Source organism: Drepanopeziza brunnea, assembly GCF_022702325.1.
Source record: "Drepanopeziza brunnea f. sp. 'multigermtubi' strain 214-2 chromosome Unknown ctg11, whole genome shotgun sequence".
Lineage (NCBI taxonomy): Eukaryota > Fungi > Ascomycota > Leotiomycetes > Helotiales > Drepanopezizaceae > Drepanopeziza > Drepanopeziza brunnea.
This window is the reverse complement of record NW_027094074.1, coordinates 2114497-2130828: the sequence shown is the minus strand read 5'-3', so window position 1 is coordinate 2130828 and position 16332 is coordinate 2114497. Positions and strand designations below refer to the sequence as shown.

General features: G+C 52.0%; 5 protein-coding genes across 6 annotated transcripts; 4 read left to right on the top strand and 1 right to left on the bottom strand.

Moving 5' to 3' along the window:
• Nucleotides 1-727: 727 nt before the first annotated feature.
• On the top strand, nt 728-2333 carry L3040_006734 (uncharacterized protein; the record flags this gene model as incomplete). The annotated part of the gene is made up of 3 exons (XM_007292300.2): nt 728-892; nt 1154-1280; nt 1384-2333. The coding sequence occupies 3 exons, from the start codon at nt 728-730 to the stop codon at nt 2331-2333; spliced, it is 1242 nt and encodes a 413-aa protein (XP_007292362.1).
• A 795-nt stretch (nt 2334-3128) lies between these two features.
• On the bottom strand, nt 3129-5581 carry L3040_006733 (uncharacterized protein; the record flags this gene model as incomplete). Its single annotated transcript, XM_007292299.2, has 6 exons — nt 3129-3379; nt 3434-4513; nt 4567-4606; nt 5118-5142; nt 5204-5272; nt 5427-5581. The coding sequence occupies 6 exons, from the start codon at nt 5579-5581 to the stop codon at nt 3129-3131; spliced, it is 1620 nt and encodes a 539-aa protein (XP_007292361.2).
• Nucleotides 5582-6365: 784 nt separating this feature from the next.
• On the top strand, nt 6366-9208 carry L3040_006732 (uncharacterized protein; the record flags this gene model as incomplete). Its single annotated transcript, XM_007292298.2, has 4 exons — nt 6366-6612; nt 6771-7864; nt 7914-8956; nt 9118-9208. 4 exons carry the CDS (start codon nt 6366-6368, stop codon nt 9206-9208), a joined length of 2475 nt encoding a protein of 824 aa, XP_007292360.2.
• Nucleotides 9209-10188: 980 nt separating this feature from the next.
• On the top strand, nt 10189-11868 carry L3040_006731 (uncharacterized protein; the record flags this gene model as incomplete). The annotated part of the gene is made up of 1 exon (XM_007292297.2): nt 10189-11868. One exon carries the CDS (start codon nt 10189-10191, stop codon nt 11866-11868), a length of 1680 nt encoding a protein of 559 aa, XP_007292359.1.
• A 1302-nt stretch (nt 11869-13170) lies between these two features.
• L3040_006730 (uncharacterized protein) lies at nt 13171-15297 on the top strand (the record flags this gene model as incomplete). 2 transcript variants are annotated; one of them, XM_066154228.1, is made up of 5 exons in its annotated part: nt 13171-13330; nt 13525-13951; nt 14137-14372; nt 14430-14988; nt 15045-15297. In XM_066154228.1, 5 exons carry the CDS (start codon nt 13171-13173, stop codon nt 15295-15297), a joined length of 1635 nt encoding a protein of 544 aa, XP_066011204.1. The 2 variants fall into 2 exon arrangements, with proteins under 2 accessions (XP_066011204.1, XP_066011203.1); XM_066154227.1 differs by lacking the exon at nt 13171-13330 and having other exon boundaries at nt 13570-13611; nt 13659-13951.
• Nucleotides 15298-16332: the final 1035 nt, after the last annotated feature.

Below are 16332 nucleotides of genomic sequence, written 5' to 3'. Positions count from 1 at the left end.
CTACCCACCCTTCCACCCATTCACACATACATAGGTATACACACACCACACACACCTGCAGCAACCAGGCCAGCAACAACACTTACACAATCAGCGGTATGTTTTTTTGTCCAGCGGTGAGCCTTAGATACCGTATACGGACCGGCCAAGTCTTTCAGTAAGGGTGAATGTGTCTCTGTATCTACTGTATAAGTGGGAGTTGTCGCTGTTATTATACCGGTACACACACACAAATATTTCACCCCACTTTCCATTCCAATACCCTACGCGGGTCCTCGTCCTCGTCCTCATCCTCGCGCATCTCCTACCGGTACCTACATCGGAAGAAAAAGAAAGTAAACCGACGCAGCAGACCTTACCCTCCCTGACCTAACATTTCGATTTGGATTCCGCACAAGAGTAGGCGGCGGCAAACTAGCTGGTGACCCGATCTTCGATTCCGTTGCGTCTAGCGGTCTACTCTACATACATCCATAGGTACATCATACCATAGGAATTCGAACTTCGGACGCAGACGGGGTGAGGCTCACTTGCTGCGCTTTAACGGTTCTTTCTGAACTGGCTTTGTGTCTCTTTTTTCTTGTTGTTTTTGCTTTTTTTGGGGGGCTTCTGGTGTTGTTTGGTTTTGAAGAGGGAGAAGAGAGGGAGAAGAGAGATAATAGAGAAGAGGAAGAGACGGAAAAGGGGAAAGAGAGGAGAGAGAGGGGAAAACAAAAAGAAGATGAAGATGAAGATCCAACTCGCCCTTGCTTTCTTCGCTCTGCGTCTCGGGCCGCTGGTACGCGCCCGTGAGATGAGAGCAGGAGAGGGCGCCGAGGCGAAGAAGATGGGGGAGGAGGGGGGGTTTGTGCCGGATGGGAAAGAGGAGTTGGAGAGGAAGTGGGGGTTTGAGGTGTGTTTTTTTCTTCTTCTCTTTTCCTTCCCCCTCCATATCTTCTTTCGTTCTTCGCTGCCATCTTTTGCATCTAGCTGGATTCATTCACGTTTCTCTCTGCTTCTGTTGTCTTGGCTCGTTCGCTGTTTTTCAACTCGTGATTTTTTTCTTCTTCTACTTGTGTCTCTTGACTTGAGATGCGGATGTTGTGTTTTAAGCGAGTGCTAGCTGGGTGCTTCCACATCGGTGATGCTCTCTGGCTCTAACTGTCTTCTCCAGTGGGGATTCAACGGCGTCAACTCTTTCGCCCATCTAGAGCACGTCAAGTGTCTCACGAAGCCAGAAACGCGGTTCGATATCGGCATCCTCGGTGTGCCGTTTGATACAGCCGTCAGCTACAGACCAGGTACGTCTTCACCACTCATTCCTTCTCCCCCTCTCTCTGTACCCGTCAACAGGATTCTTTCCCATGAGAAACCGCCAGAGGTCGTGCTGACAGGAGAAAACAGGAGCGCGGTTCGGGCCCCGCGCCATCCGCGCCGCCTCTTCCCGCCAGACATCCTTCCGCGGCTTCAACGCCCGCGCCTCCATCAACCCGTACTCATCATGGGCCACCATCCTCGACTGCGGCGACATCCCAGTGACACCCGTCGACAACGCCATGGCCTTGACCCAGATGACAGCCGCCTACCTCGAACTCGGGCATCGCCCCGCCCTCTCCCCCAGCCTGCGATTCCCCAAGATCATCTCTCTCGGCGGCGACCACTCTCTGGCCCTCGCCGCTCTGCGAGGCCTGAACCGGGTCCACGGCCAGCCGATCGCAGTGCTGCACTTCGACGCCCACCTCGACACGTGGCACCCAGCCAAGTACCCCAGCCCGTGGCCGAGCCCGCAGTCCGACTTCAACCACGGCTCGATGTTCTGGCTCGCCTCCCGCGAGGGCCTGATCGCCAACGGATCGAGCGTGCACGCCGGGCTGCGCACCCGCCTGTCCGGCGCCGACTGGGCCGACTACGAGGACGACACGAGCCAGGGCTTCCTGCGCATCTCGGCCGACGACATCGACGAGCTGGGGACCCAGGGCGTCGTCGCCGCCATCGTGGCCCGCGTCGGGACCGACGCGCCCGTCTACCTGTCTGTCGACATCGACGTGTTGGACCCCGGCCTGGCGCCGGGCACCGGGACGCCCGAGGCGGGTGGGTGGACGAGCAGAGAGCTCATCCGCATCTTGCGGGGCGTCGAGGGCCTGAACGTCGTGGGCGCGGATATCGTCGAGGTGGCGCCCGCGTATGACGGGGCGGGCGAGCAGACTGCGTTGGCGGCCGCGCAGGTTGCGTATGAGATCTTGACGAGTATGGTGAAGAGGGGACTGGTGGACATGGGGAGGGAGAGCGAGGTGAGGATCAAGGATGGGACGGGAGCGACGGGCACTGGGGAGAGGGTCAGAGACGAGTTGTAGATGTGTTTTTTTTGGGGGGGGGGGGGGGGGGGGGGGGGCGGGCAATAGAGGGAGGAGGAGGGAAGGGGGAGAGAGGAGGTGGCAATGGAGGAGAGAATGGATGAAGGGCCAGGCGAAGAAAGGATTACTGATAGCCAAAGCAACCTCGAGAGCTATGTACGAAAGGGGAAGAAAGAAAGGACCATGAGCATATCTGCTCGAAGTACATTTCCATCGGCCGTTTAACAATAAGAAGTATATATAGGTATCTATATATATATATATCTAAATATGGGTATCGAAGTCGAAAGACAGTTCGAAAGCACCAAAGCAGTCAGGCAAGCAAGCACGCAGGCACGTCAGAGATTGACGTGTGAGAAGGCGAAAAAAAAAAAAAAAAAAAAAAAAAAAAAAAAAAAAATTATCAGGCAAGGTACCGCGATTGTAGGGAGGGCTATATAAATCTCGCAAGAAATGTGCACATGTGCAAGCGAGACGAGAGAGAGGAAGCACTTGACACCAAACCAGAGATGCTCATCTTCAGGAAACAGCCGGAGGATAGTATTCGCTATGACAGATACTGACCTACCTGCCGTTCTAGTCTCCAGATTTGGAGGGGAAATGAACTTACTTGGAAGCAGCAGTTGCTACCAGGCGAGGCTGGAGGCTGGGGTAGATGGTAGACGCATTTGAAAAGGAACACAGATGACTCTTGAGAATTCCAGGCAGTATATTTGTCATCTCGCTTTCCTGTATCGCACCATCTGTGCACAGTATACAGAAACAAGCTCATGTACGCCATTCTATGGAACCTACCTATTCATCATCATCATCATCATCATCATCATGATGGTCATGTGTTGCAGCTTTTTTAAGCCACGGCTGCTGTTTCTTCATCCAGGGGTATTTCGTAGCCTCGTTCTCATCGTCGCTGAAGATTGCGTCATCTTCGTCGTATTCTTCTAGGTCCGAGGCGTTATGGGTACGATAGTTGTAGGCGTTACGGCCGTACTCATCGTCGGAGTCTACTTCCTCGTCGGGGTAGTCGGCGGTGTAGTGGTTCTCCGCTGTAAATTAATAAGTTTGAGAAGTTCTCATGACAGGGCATGGCAAGGACATACCATTCTCATCCTCGTCACCATCGTCCTCCTCCTCGCTACTGTCATCTTCTCCTCCGTAAAAATCTTCGATATCCGGTTGAGATTCGAGAATCAGTAGACCAATACTTTTGCCACTCTCCATAGCTTCAGCAGGGACGCGAACGTAGGTATCAATGATATACTCCGCGTCATCATCCATGTCCACATCCACATATTCCTCGTCGACATCCATCGCCGTATCGACAATCGATTCCGGGTGTCTCTCCGAATATCTCTTGGCGGGCTTCTTGGGTTTAAATTTACTCGGAGTTCTTGGGCCTCGTGAAACAGGCTTGGGTCTCGCCGCCTCGGCTTCAGCTAAGTTCTTGCCAATTTCTTGTAGAGTGTAGGCTTGCATCTCTGCTACCAGTCGATCAGAGGTGACGTCCCATGGCATCGTTAGTCCGGATGGCATGACTACATTTCGTAGAGGTGCGGGGGAGGGTTTAGGTGTGGCGGTGAGCTGGAAGGGAACTGTCGATGTTCTTGCTTTCTTGCCTGGCCTCTTCTGAGATACTGGCTGGTCGATTTGTCGTGTCGCTACCCCATGGCAGTTTTCCTCAATGGCAGATTGGTCCGATACCGGGGCATTATCCTTCTGTTCCGTGAGCGCTGCTTCCTGCGTCGGTATGGCCGCGCCAGGAGTTCCATTGGCGCTTTTTGGTTGGATTCGGCGCTCAACAAAAACAGCAGCCTTGGGCTTTCGACCTCTAGCGGTCGCCGCGGCAAGACTTTTCGAAGACTTATGGTCTCGGTAGATATGGTATCGGCGCGGTTGCGTAACAGGCTCAGGTAATTGAGAAAGAGGATTGGAAGGGTTGGAAGGCTTCGCTGAGGGCTGCACTACATCTTGTGCTGGCGGAGCCTGGAAGCTCGGGGCAACGACCGGTGATTTGAGTGCTGGTGAGCTGGAGAAATGGGGTAGCTGTTGTAGCTGCTTGGTCTTGCGCGGGCCTGGAGAAACGGGCTGGCTTGCGGTCGATTGCTCAGCGGGTCGTCTTGAGAAGACGTACTCAGAGTCTTGACGTTGTCTTTTACCGCTGCCTCCAGATTCGTGGATGCCTGTAGGTCTGTGAGCTGTGGGCTCCTCGCGTCAATGGCAGAGGACGGCATACGCAGGAACTCTACGGGATCATCTGTGGCCTTTCTCTTGACCTGTACCGTCACTGGAGGGAGCGACATGGCGGAGGATTTGGCACCAACGCGACTCGGTGGATTGGGTGGTGTATTCCGGATTTCTTGTCAGAATGCGACGAGGAATTGGTATTTATGTGAGGTCGGACGCAGTCTCGAGCGCTTGGCAGCCGATTGGTGTGCGTGGGAAGATGAAGATAATGAAGATATACTTTGTAATATTTCAATCTTGCCCCACCATCCCGTCGAAGTCCTGGGAGCCTCAGGCTGGCTCCTTCTAGCTTGGCGTGTCAATCTTTGATAAGCGAGGCATTGGAAGGCAAAAAGTCGAAATAAGCAGAGCCGACCGATTCCCAACAGAAAGTCTAATTCAACATCGAATTCATGAATTCGATTGAAATCATTGACACTGCATGCATGGCCGAAGTTCCCACGTTGCCACGTTCCCACCTTCCCACGTTCCCCCGCTCCCCCGTACCCCCGTTTCCCCGTGCCCCCGTTCCCCCGTTCCCCCGTTCCTCCGTGCCCATACTCTGCATTGTGGGCTAGAATCCAGCCTGTCATACGTCACTGGTTAAACCAAGGCTGTGGCGTGTGCTGTCCTGACTCTTGACTGACCTTGAACGAATGCTAGGTAGGTACCGGTACGGTAGGTGTGGGTGGCTGTGGCGCCAGAAATCCAGGATGCTGATACTTAAGTACGGAGGAAGAGAGATTGTCGGCATGAAGAAGTAAGTATGTATGTACGTATATATGTATGTAGTATGTAGGTATATATGTATGTAGGTATATATGTATACATGTATATATGTATGTATGTATACTTCGTATATGTACCTACCGATCATCCTGTGTCTCGGGGTGCCAGGGATTGCTGCGTTCTTTGCGGCGTAACCTTGAAATCGTGACGCCCGGCCGCACTTCTCGTCCGACCAGCACGACCAGGAAGTCGATGCGGGCGAGCCTCTGATTGGGACAGCCGGATAGGGTCACCATGCCGTGGAGATTCGTTGGTTATCGTATCCATAGGTAAGGAATGGTTGTCTCTCTCGCTTCTCTTTAAATATTCCCTGATTCCCATTGCACATTTCCCACCTTTTCGCTGCTCCTCCTCTTCTCCTCCTTCTCGTCTCCTCCTCCTCCTCCTCCTCCTCTTCTCCTTTCTCTTCTCTCCTTCTCTCCCCCTCCCCCTCCTCTCCCTTCCCTTCTCTAGAACTTCATCCTCTCTCGTAGTTGGAATCTTGGGGAACTCGCTATCGTGCTTTATTGCCATAGCATTCCCCAGCTTTACTTTCCTAGCCCAGGCTCTTGTCGGTCGGCACTAAAGCGGTGGCTCTCTCATTGATGCTGTGAGGCCATAATCCGGGGCAACCATAGCTTGTGCGGGGTATGCGCCATCCCATCAGTCAGTCGTCCCATGTTATGTGGAAAACTCGAATCCCCAGAATCCCCAGAATCCCCAGAAACCACCCGAGATTCCCTTGGGGCCGTTGCATCTGGTCGGATCGGACCGGATCCAATCGAATCTAGTAAATCGAAAATAAACCCCGACTTTCACCATATTGACTCATCTGGCTAACTCTCCATCGCTCGCTCCTTCCAGATCCAATAGCACGCGATCAGCGAGTAGCGGACACCAAGCAAGCAAGCAAGCAAAGCACTCCCTGACCCCTACCCTAAATGATTGCCCGCCTCCCCAGGACATCACCACCAAAGCAAAGCCATTTTTGCGATCTTCATCACATAACTGCAGATTATAAAAGCCATCTTTCTGCCCCGAATGGCCCCCAAGACAGTCTCCGTGACGGTGAGGTACTCGAAGCCAGGGACGCAGCCTCCGATCTACCTGGGAGGCTCCTTCGACGATCCGCAATGGCACGAGCCACGAGAGATGCAGTATACCACCGACGAGAACAACGAGCATGATTTCTACACCGAAGTCAACGTAGAGGAAGGCAAGGAATACCAGTACAAGTTTCGCGTTGGCCCGGGTGACTGGTGGGTTTTGAACGAGGCATCTCCAACCGGTACGTTGTTGTTTTTGTGCTTCCCCTTCCCCTTCCCCGTCCCCGTCCCCGTCCCCGTCCCGACTTCCCTCCCGAGCTAGAGCGAGGCTGCGGTGATTGCCTCCCGAGCCCCTCCCGTCTTCCTTCTCCCCGAGACAAAACTGACAACCTCTCCGCAGTCCCCGACAACCAGGGGATTCCAAACAATCTGCTCGCCGTCCCAATCTCGGAGCACTCTACCGCTATAGTTGAATCAACACCAGCTGCAGACGCACTCACGGCGGAAGAGCCACCAGCTCTTGCTGCAGATATGGAGCACTCCACCAGAGGCCATGCCGAAGAGGCAATGGACACGAGAGAGACATCCGACGTTCTCTTCGATGACGAGATCGTCAAGGACTTGGAACAACCGGAGGCCACCCCCTCGTCCGTCGTCCGTGACCCAGTCGAGCCACACTCAACATCCGCAGCAGAGTCGAAGGCGGACGTGGTTGAGGCAATGAAGGACGGAAAGATTGCTCCATTGGACTCTTCCCCTGGAACAGTCGAACCACACCCCACACCTGCATCAGAGCCCAAGACAGTAGTTGGCGATAAGTCGAAGGACACAAAGAAAGCCTCGTTGGCGGTTTCCCCCGAGCCACTCGAGCCACACCCAACCCCAGCTATGGAGCTGGACAAGGTAGATGCCGAGCTTGTCGAGGAGCCTGAGGATGGAAACGGAAGAGACAACGACAAGGCTACACGCTCCACGGACAGCATTGAATCTGCGCCAACCTCTCCTTCTGCCATCATTCTGACTGAGGACCAACCCAACGCACCTACCTCAGAAGCCGAAGAGTCCCACATTGATGTCACTGAACACGGAAATGCCAGTGGAAACTCTGGGCCCGAGCCGCATAGCACCGCTCCTGCCTTGGTGGTTGAGAAGGTCGATTCGAAGCCTAGCTTTGGCGATGATTTTGGTCCAGGAGCTACGGTTGCAGAGAAGGATGCCCATAAGCTTCGAACCCTTGATGCAGAGCCAGATCTAACCATCATCCGAAATGGAGCTAAGACGCCAGAAATCGCCAATGTCGCGGCTGAAGTTGCGGATTCTGCTGCGACACTTGACCGAGATGCTCCCACACCGCCCATTTCTGACGAGGAGGCAGGCCGTACTGGCTATCGACGCATGTCCAATACTCCGATACCAGAAGTTGCGGCCACAGCTGCTGAAGTAGCTGATATTGCTGCGTACATTGATGGTGTCCCTATCAGCAAGAAAGAGTTTGTAAGTCTTCTCCTCGGTTTGACGCATCAGAAGCGACTAACTCTCCCAGGGTGATCTTCTTGAGACCAGAGGCTACTTCGAGATCATGAATGATGAAAGCATTCAATTTGCAGAAACTCCACCGGACGAAAAGGTTCCACAATTGCCTCACGAGAGCGGCTTATCACTTCCTATTCGTAACAGTACAGCTGTCTACGACCCCGTTGATATTCCTTTCTACGACCCCAATGAATCAACCATGATTCCATTTCCGGAAGACCGCGAGGGGATTTTGAGGGAACTGGCAAGGATCGAAGCCAGTATGCCCCAAGGTGCCCGTGCCTACTCGGAACGCTCCTCGTCGCTCGGTCTTATTGCAGAAGAGATCGAGGAAGATCAGGAGGACCTTTCAGGACCTGTCAAAGTCAACGGCAGTGGCGGTTTGACGCATTCGAGCAAGACGGAACCCGAGGGCATGATGGGGGATTCTGACAAGGTAGGGGATGGCATAGCTGTGTCCAATCCCGCAATTTCAAACGGCGAGAATGTGAAGCCCGAGGAAGGAGAGACACCCACTGTGGAGGTCCCAGTCACCTCTAGCCCGGAACCCGTCGACCTCAATGCATCCGTGGATGGTGCTGAAGAATCGCCAAGAATGCCGTTGCCAGCCACACCAGAGAGAATCCCAGCAACCCCATTCGTGGTCGGGAACCGACAACTTGGCCACGACGATGGAGAAGTCCAGGCAATCACTACCACTGGTGGTCCCAATATTCTTGTCGAGCCAGCTACCCCAGCTGCATCCACCGCTCTACCCAATCCCATGGATCAGCCTGTAGACAACCAGCCTCTCGCTCAGCCAGCCAAGCCGGTCGAGCAGCCCATTGATACTGCAAAGACTAGTGCAATCGAGGACAAGAATGGAAGCGGAAAACTCATATCTCGCAAGCAACCACCATCACCAGTCCCGGAGCGGCCTATTACCCCCAGCTCATTGCGCTCCGTTAATAAGGACGCCGGATCTCGGAACTTCTTGAAGGCCTTCTGGCGGGTTGTCTTTGTCGATTGGATCGGTGGTCTGATTGTGCGCCTTTGCGGAGGCAATCGCCGCAAGTAAGAAACTCACAGCTCATTCCGTCGCTGTTTTCTTCCTTCAATTCTCGTTGACCGTTTTCCGAGTTTCCTTACGACTCCTCTTACTGCGATACCCAAAGGAATCAAAAGTTTTTTTTTTTTTTCCATCCCAGCAATGCTGATAGCTAGTCATCACATAGGCTTCTGGCTGTGGGTGCTATTGCAGCCTTCGGGTTGTATTTCTTCTTGCCGACTCCACGTGTTGTAGGGCTGGGAATGGGCGTACCATAGATAGGAGATTCATTGGGGTTGCCGTTATGGATGTCATTGCATTGCCAGCGGTTGTGCTTTTTCTTTACGGTGGTGAACTAATGACGGGTGGGTGCTGGGCTCGGCTGAGCTTGATGAAGAGCCTGCTTGCTTGTCTTGCGTAAAGGGGGGTGCTGTATCAAATGAGCCTAGGCCGAGGCCTAAAACATCAATTAAGCGTATGCATTCATTACGATCTGGTTTTGGTGGTGAATTTTCCATCGGATCCCTCGTGCTATATGTAGGCTTGATTTATCAAATTGACCACGAACCTGAACGGTAGTGACGTTGAAGATAGTCATTCCGAAGGAAGACTATTGATCGAGTATCGACTTTGGTACAGTATCTGAAAGCCAGGGTTGATGGCCAGCCAGACTCTGCTAATTCTTAATTACCAGGGGGATGGGAAGTTAGGAAGAAGGGCAAGATTGAATGAAGTATACAGAATGGAATACAAAAGAGCTGGCTAGACTTCGAGTTGGTAGGTACCTAGTACGGGGTACGGAGTGAGGGGGCTCGAGCCAGTCCTATTACGGGTCTCATCTTTTCGCATGTAGTTGAACGGATAGAGGATCTTGCTGAAACGGATCGGTAACGCCTCTGTAGATGCTGCTTTCAGTACTGTGGGACATTGCGGATTGGGATGTTCTGTAGGAGATGGTAGAACAGTTTATTTGGGAAATGTTGATACTTTTTGATATGAAAAAAAAATGTGGATAAGCATTTTTATCCGTAGATGTATACTTATAGAGTTTCGGTATATCATCGTGCGGTGCTACCGGTATTCGCTAACACTTGTGGACCCTGATACCCCTCGAATTGACGACACCACCCCTCCAGTCCGAAAGCCATCATGTTCATCTGTAATCAATCTACCATATTCCACCTCCTGAGCCCCTAGGTATAGCCATCTCCAGACATTCTACAAGCAAATGATTTAAACACTTTTAATCTGCGACAAGATGCCGCCAACTTATGACCCCCTTCCCCGGACCTCTTCCTCTTTCGACGTGCTCCGACCCAACTCTCCCTCCAACGTATTCAAAGACAAGCCTCTACCCAACCGCCGCTGCAGTCTCCTGCGGAAAGCCCGTCGCTGCACCTCGCGCATCTGCCGCCTGCGGTGGATCGCCCTCCTCCTCGTAACATGCCTGCTCTGGCAACTGGCCTTCAACGGCTCCTACCTGCTCTCGCACGCCCCACCCTACACGGTGCACGCGTCCGAGAGGGTCTTCATCGCCGCCAACATCATCGACGGGGATCTCATCACCGGGGCGTGGGGGAGGAGCCTGCTGGAGCTGGTGGAGAAGATCGGGAGGGAGAGGGTATTCGTGTCGATCTACGGAGGGCCGACGGCGGCCTTGCGGCAGCTGGAGAGCACGCTGGAGTGCGAGACGCGGATCGTGAGCGAGGAGGAGGAACCGCTGGATATGTCCACGATTCCGCGGACGCTGCTGCCGTCGGGGGAGCGCAAGGTTAAGCGGATCGCGTACTTGGCCGAGGTGAGGAATAAAGTGCTGGAGCCGCTCTACAAGGCTGGGAAGGGAAGGCAGAAGTGGGATAAAGTGCTGTTTCTCAACGATGTGTTTTTCGATGCTGAGGGTGCTACGCGGCTGCTTTGGGGGACGAAGGTTGATAAGGAGGGAGGGAGTGCGTACAAGGCCGTCTGCGCTGCGGATTTTGTGACGAGTTGGAAGTACTACGATACGTTTGCTACGAGGGACGTCGAGGGCTACTCGATTGGGGTACCGCTATTTCCGTGGTTTTCAGCCGAGGGAGAAGCGGTGACGAGGAACGATGTTTTGGCTGGGAAAGACGCTGTTAGAGTGAAGAGCTGCTGGGGAGGGATGGTCGCTTTCCAGGGCGAGTATTTCTGGGCCAGAGATGAGGATGGAGCTAATGTGGAGAACGCGAGATCCGTGTCGGCAAATCTGCACCCAAACGCGCAGATTCCAGGGTCGTTGGACTCCAGATCTCAATCAGGCAAGGACGTCAAGGCCCTCAGAGCGAACAATGGTATCGGCATACCACAGCTACCTCTGAGGTTCAGATCCGAGCCGGAGCCGTTCTGGGACTCGAGCGAATGCTGTCTTATTCACGCGGACATCATCTCCTTGGGCGGCACGCCGGATTCCAAGACAAGCGACGATAAATGGGATACGGGAATATATATGAATCCGTACGTAAGAACCAGTTATTCGGAAAGCACCTATCGCTACCTCGAGTTTGCGAAGAGGTGGGAGAGGCTATCCTCTCCTCTTCAGAGAATGCTGAACTATTTTGCAAACATGCCGCGGTGGAACTACCGCCGCACCGAGACCGAAGGGGAGGTGATGACAGACAATCTCTGGATCTCGATCCATTCGAACATGTCGGAGATGGCAGCCGTCTACGTGGCCGAGCATAATTTCGAAACTGAAGCAACTCCAGAGGCAGGCTTAGAGGAGAGGGCTACACTGGGAAAGGTTAGAGGGAAGGAGTATTGGGAAAATCATGGCTACTATGTCGGTTATCGGCGGATGGCTAAGCGCGGAGGGTACTGTGGGGTGAGGCAGCTGCTTGTTATGAAGGAGGGGAAGCTGGAACCGGGGGAGGGGAACTGGGATAATCTGCTGGATCGGGTGCCGCCGTTTGATATGTGATGAGTCTTCGGTGTATCACTATATGTATGTATCTTATGCTGGGTTATCTGTGGCACTGACATGGCGAGGGAGTTAGGAGAGATGGCATACATATTCAAGGCGTCGGGCTTGTTATTTTTGCGGTGCGTGTGCTATGATATCCTCTGCCGAGTCCTGTCTCTATGGAATACATCTTGATCTTTCCCGTGGCACCTAGTGCACTTTCCGACTCGCAGCTCCGTGTCTTTCCGCTTTTTCTTCGTTTTCGTTCTTTCACGCTGCTTCATGCTCTTGCGGGATGTTTGGCTCACCTGGACAGTTTGCATCTGGCCGACCTCGGTGGGTCAGTACACTACACTTGCATACGTCGACATTCATCTCCTTCCTTATACATCATGTCTTGGAGTAAACAACCTACCGTACAGAAGGTTGGCCAGAGTGGGTTTAGGTTTATCCGTTTCGCGAAGCCTCTCGGCAGAACAATTCCAACGCCAGTTCATCATCCCTAGATATATCGATCTTTGTTATATAACAACAACAACGACGACGACGACGACGACGATGACGACAACGACGACGACGACGATAACAAAAACAACAACAACAAAAACAACAACGACAACAACAACAACATCTTCTTCTACCTACCTAGCGCGCAAAGCCATTTGCTAATCAATCAGCTTCTGTTTCAGCTCGTCTAGCTTCCATTTGCTGTACGGCTTGATGCTTTACATTTAGAGTTTGATATCACGTATGTCTCGGTTAGCTAAACAGGTAGGAGGTATACGGGAGGTACTGAGGGTAAGTTAAGCCGAATCGACGGCAGAATTATTCACCCCCAAAAATCACCCTGCCCGAGCCCCTTCTTGCTAACGAAGGCCGTGGCTTAACTTGGACCCCAGCACCTTCGTAGATTCTGTTTAGAGCAGGCTTCCCGAAACGGTTAGACCCAAACCCTCGCTGGTCAATCTATTCGGTAAGTAGTTCGCAGGCAGTGAAGGGGAGAAGGAGCAGAGGGTACTTTACGTCATCATTGCTACTAGCTTATGTCCCTTAATTATATAGCCTTCCCTCCTTCTATAGATAATGATCATTTTTCGTTCCCCCACTTGGTGTGGTCCTCTTTTCTCGGGCTGACTTAAAGTTAGTAAGCTATCCCGTTTGGGGAAAATGGTAACGCCGATAATCTTTAGTTCTACTCACAACTGAATTTATTCCAATTCCGCCCTCGATCTCAAATAAATCGAAGAGCGCAACTGAAGGCTTTACATCTTTTTAAAACTCTTCTCAACCACGCAGCAGCAGCCCCCTCGTCTAAATAAGATGTCCGTCCAAAGCAATATGACCGACACAAGCAAAGACACGCCGTGGCGCGCATTCCGATACCCTGAAAATCACCTTACCGATGACATGATCGATAACCCGGAGAGACTGGCCGAATTACTATCTCGGTCGAAACCCGCCGAGCCAGGCACTTTTGGGGGTATTTTCAACAATCCTGCCAACGAGACAGTCACCTTTGCGCGATATGCTACTTGTGTACCACCGGACGTCCCCAAAAACACCAGGATTTTGTCGTTTCTGACCATCTGGCAATCCAGCGCATCACCAACGCTTGACGGCTGGTTCATCAGCGATTTTTTTTCGCATTTTATCACCTTTTCCGGAATCTGATAGCAAACCAAACGTGGCTGCACTCGCTGGATTTGGACTCTTTGATCGATGATCCCAAGATCAAACGATACCTTCATGGCAGCCCATGGGGTAAGAGAAAAGTGGTTCTTGATAGGGATATTCTGGCAAAGATCAAGAGGGGTGAATACCATGAACTCCTGAAGGTTAGGGAACTAAACTTGCGTGCGAAGTTCGTCGAGCTCCTCAGGGAGCATTTGAAAGCTGCTTCCGATAATGGAGAGAACTTGCTCATCATGATTTTGGGTCATGGCCAAGCAGATACTGGCCATCTAATAGTTGGGGACCGCGGACGTCCATTTACGGTCAAAAATTTGATCAAGAAATTCAAGATTGTGCCAGATGTTCCCGTTATGCTGGCAAATGACTACAACGCAGTCCCCTTCCTGAAGAGTATTCCAGTACTGACATTGTAACAAAGTTAACAACCCAGTGTTACGGAGGAGGTTGGCTCATGGAGCCGTTGAATGTTTCTGGGATGACTGCAGCTGGAAAGTCCAGCCGAATTCATTCATAGCGGTTTTCAGAGTCCCCAGGCTCAATAAAACGAGCTTCGGGACCCATGTCTGTATCGGCAGTCATCAAAACGCTTACTAGCAACCCCACGGCAAAGAAATCCCTGGAAGGAGTAGAGGACATGGAAGATGATGAGGAAATTGGGGAATTGTCGGGCCTGTCTGGTCAACAACTTCATGAACGGACAGACTCATATGCGGAACTCACCAGGACCAGCTACGAAGCCCTTGCCTCTATAGACAGGCGTGCATACAAACACCAAATTTCGTTCAGAGCGCAGGACGACGATTGGTCGGCCAATGGGCATGTCAGAACGGGTATAGCAATGCAAGATCTCAGATCGAGATGGGACGCCTTGCAGGAATAGGACTCAGACCCAACTTTGCACCTGGGGGACTTCTTGAACCAGGACCCCAACGTCCCCGAGAGCGCGAGATTGGAGTATCTCGAGTTCCTTGCCAAGCACAGAGAGGAGAACCCTGTCGACACGAATCCTGCTGAACGCGAAGATGCAGAGGGTAACATGGTACTAGGGAAAAGGTCCGCCAGTGGTACTCCCAAGCCTAACCTGGCTCTTCAGCTGAATCTATTGTTCAAGAGCTACCAAAGTTTTGTCTTCGGAGCCGCCAAGGTGTATATGAGAAGTCACCCGGGAGACGAGGACGATTCGATGAACGGTCCTCTGCATGCAGAAATAGCGAGTCTAATGAGTCCTATCTCGACTAACCCAGTCACCAGAGAAAGACTAGAATCGGTCATCATGCAGGTCCAGTACCGCCTGGATATCATGTCTCAAGCGGACAAGTATGTCCAGAGAATGGGCTTGTGTGAGCCTTCAGGCCAAACATGCCAGGAGTTCGATGAAGAAGAATATCTCCTAGATCACTCTGGCCGAAGTCGGCTGGATCAGATCAGGCATGAATTTTTTAAATCGTACGCTGCAACATTGTTCCCTAAGCCGGGTCCTGTGGGGGGCATCCGCTGAACAGGTATGAGTTCCATAAAGGAAGCGGCTATGTCTGTGCTGCGATTGACTTCACGGTCGACTCGGGGACGCTTAGTCTGAAGGAGTGCATGGCAGCCCTCGAAAAGATATACAAACAAGTCGAGATTGAGATTCAGAGCACCAAAGGACTTGTCAAATCCCTGCCTGAAGTGCAGTCACAGAGACAACGCGTCGCTGCGGCGTTTAGCAAAACATTGCGATACCTTTCGCCCGTTGGAAATAGCCAGGAGACTTGACCATCGCTAAGCCTTGTTGGGAAGCTCAAGAATACGCCCGTAATCCTCCCCGAAAACCCGGAGGAAGCTCGAGGAAGAAGCCCTTTCAAGAAGACTTGAAGAAAATGTGTCGACGCAGTACATCGCGGGGAGTCTGGCTAGACCTGGCCGAACGGCGTCAGCAGCTTCTGCGGCGCGAATGGGAACTAGATACCGGCCCGCATAGCCTATACTACAGGGCTGAAGACGCCCAAGGCGTCCGGCGAGGGACGGTCAGGAGTGGAGGCGCGTTGCTAGAGCGGGCTGAATCTGATGATTGATCGTGGTCTCTCTCTCTTCTCGTTCTTAACGTCGTCGTACATTCGGAGATAGACCGCTCGCCACATTGACTCGGAAATTGCATGGTTTTTCACTGCAAATTTCAATGAGCCCATCCTCGAGTATCAATGAAAGTGAAAAGTGAAATCGAAAACCTGATCCTCGAGTGCTTGTGATAGGATAAATCAGTGACGATATGGAGTGAATACATACACACATAGACTTGATCCCATCTACATAATATAGATAATCAAGTAAATTGTAGAAGATACAGAGGAAGGGATGGGGAGGTAAAGTAAGCTAAGAATTTGGCCAAGCAAGCAAGCAAGCCTTGCCTCCCCATTTATTACAGTGAAGGAATGGGCTTTCTCTTTGATGGCCTCGAAAGAAAAAAAAAATCAATTCTTTTTCTCAATTTTCTGATACCGGATATACAATCCGCGATCTTAATAGCGTCCTCTGAAGTTCTGCATTTTGTTTGAATGGTTTGCATGGAGTGGGTTAGATTGTTTTGTTTTGTTTTGTTTTGTTTTGAACAGCTAACGAAATCCACACCAAAGCATAGAAATCAAGCAACCGGACTTCTGAAGCGGAGAAACTAGCCGAAGAAAAAAAAAAGCTTAGATAAAAAGCTTCTCTACCCAGGATCTTGATAAGTAATGCCAACGGAACCTCTACCGATTCCATCGATCGAAGAGGCCACCCCACCCAGCTCTCTAAGCTTCATTTGCAACACTA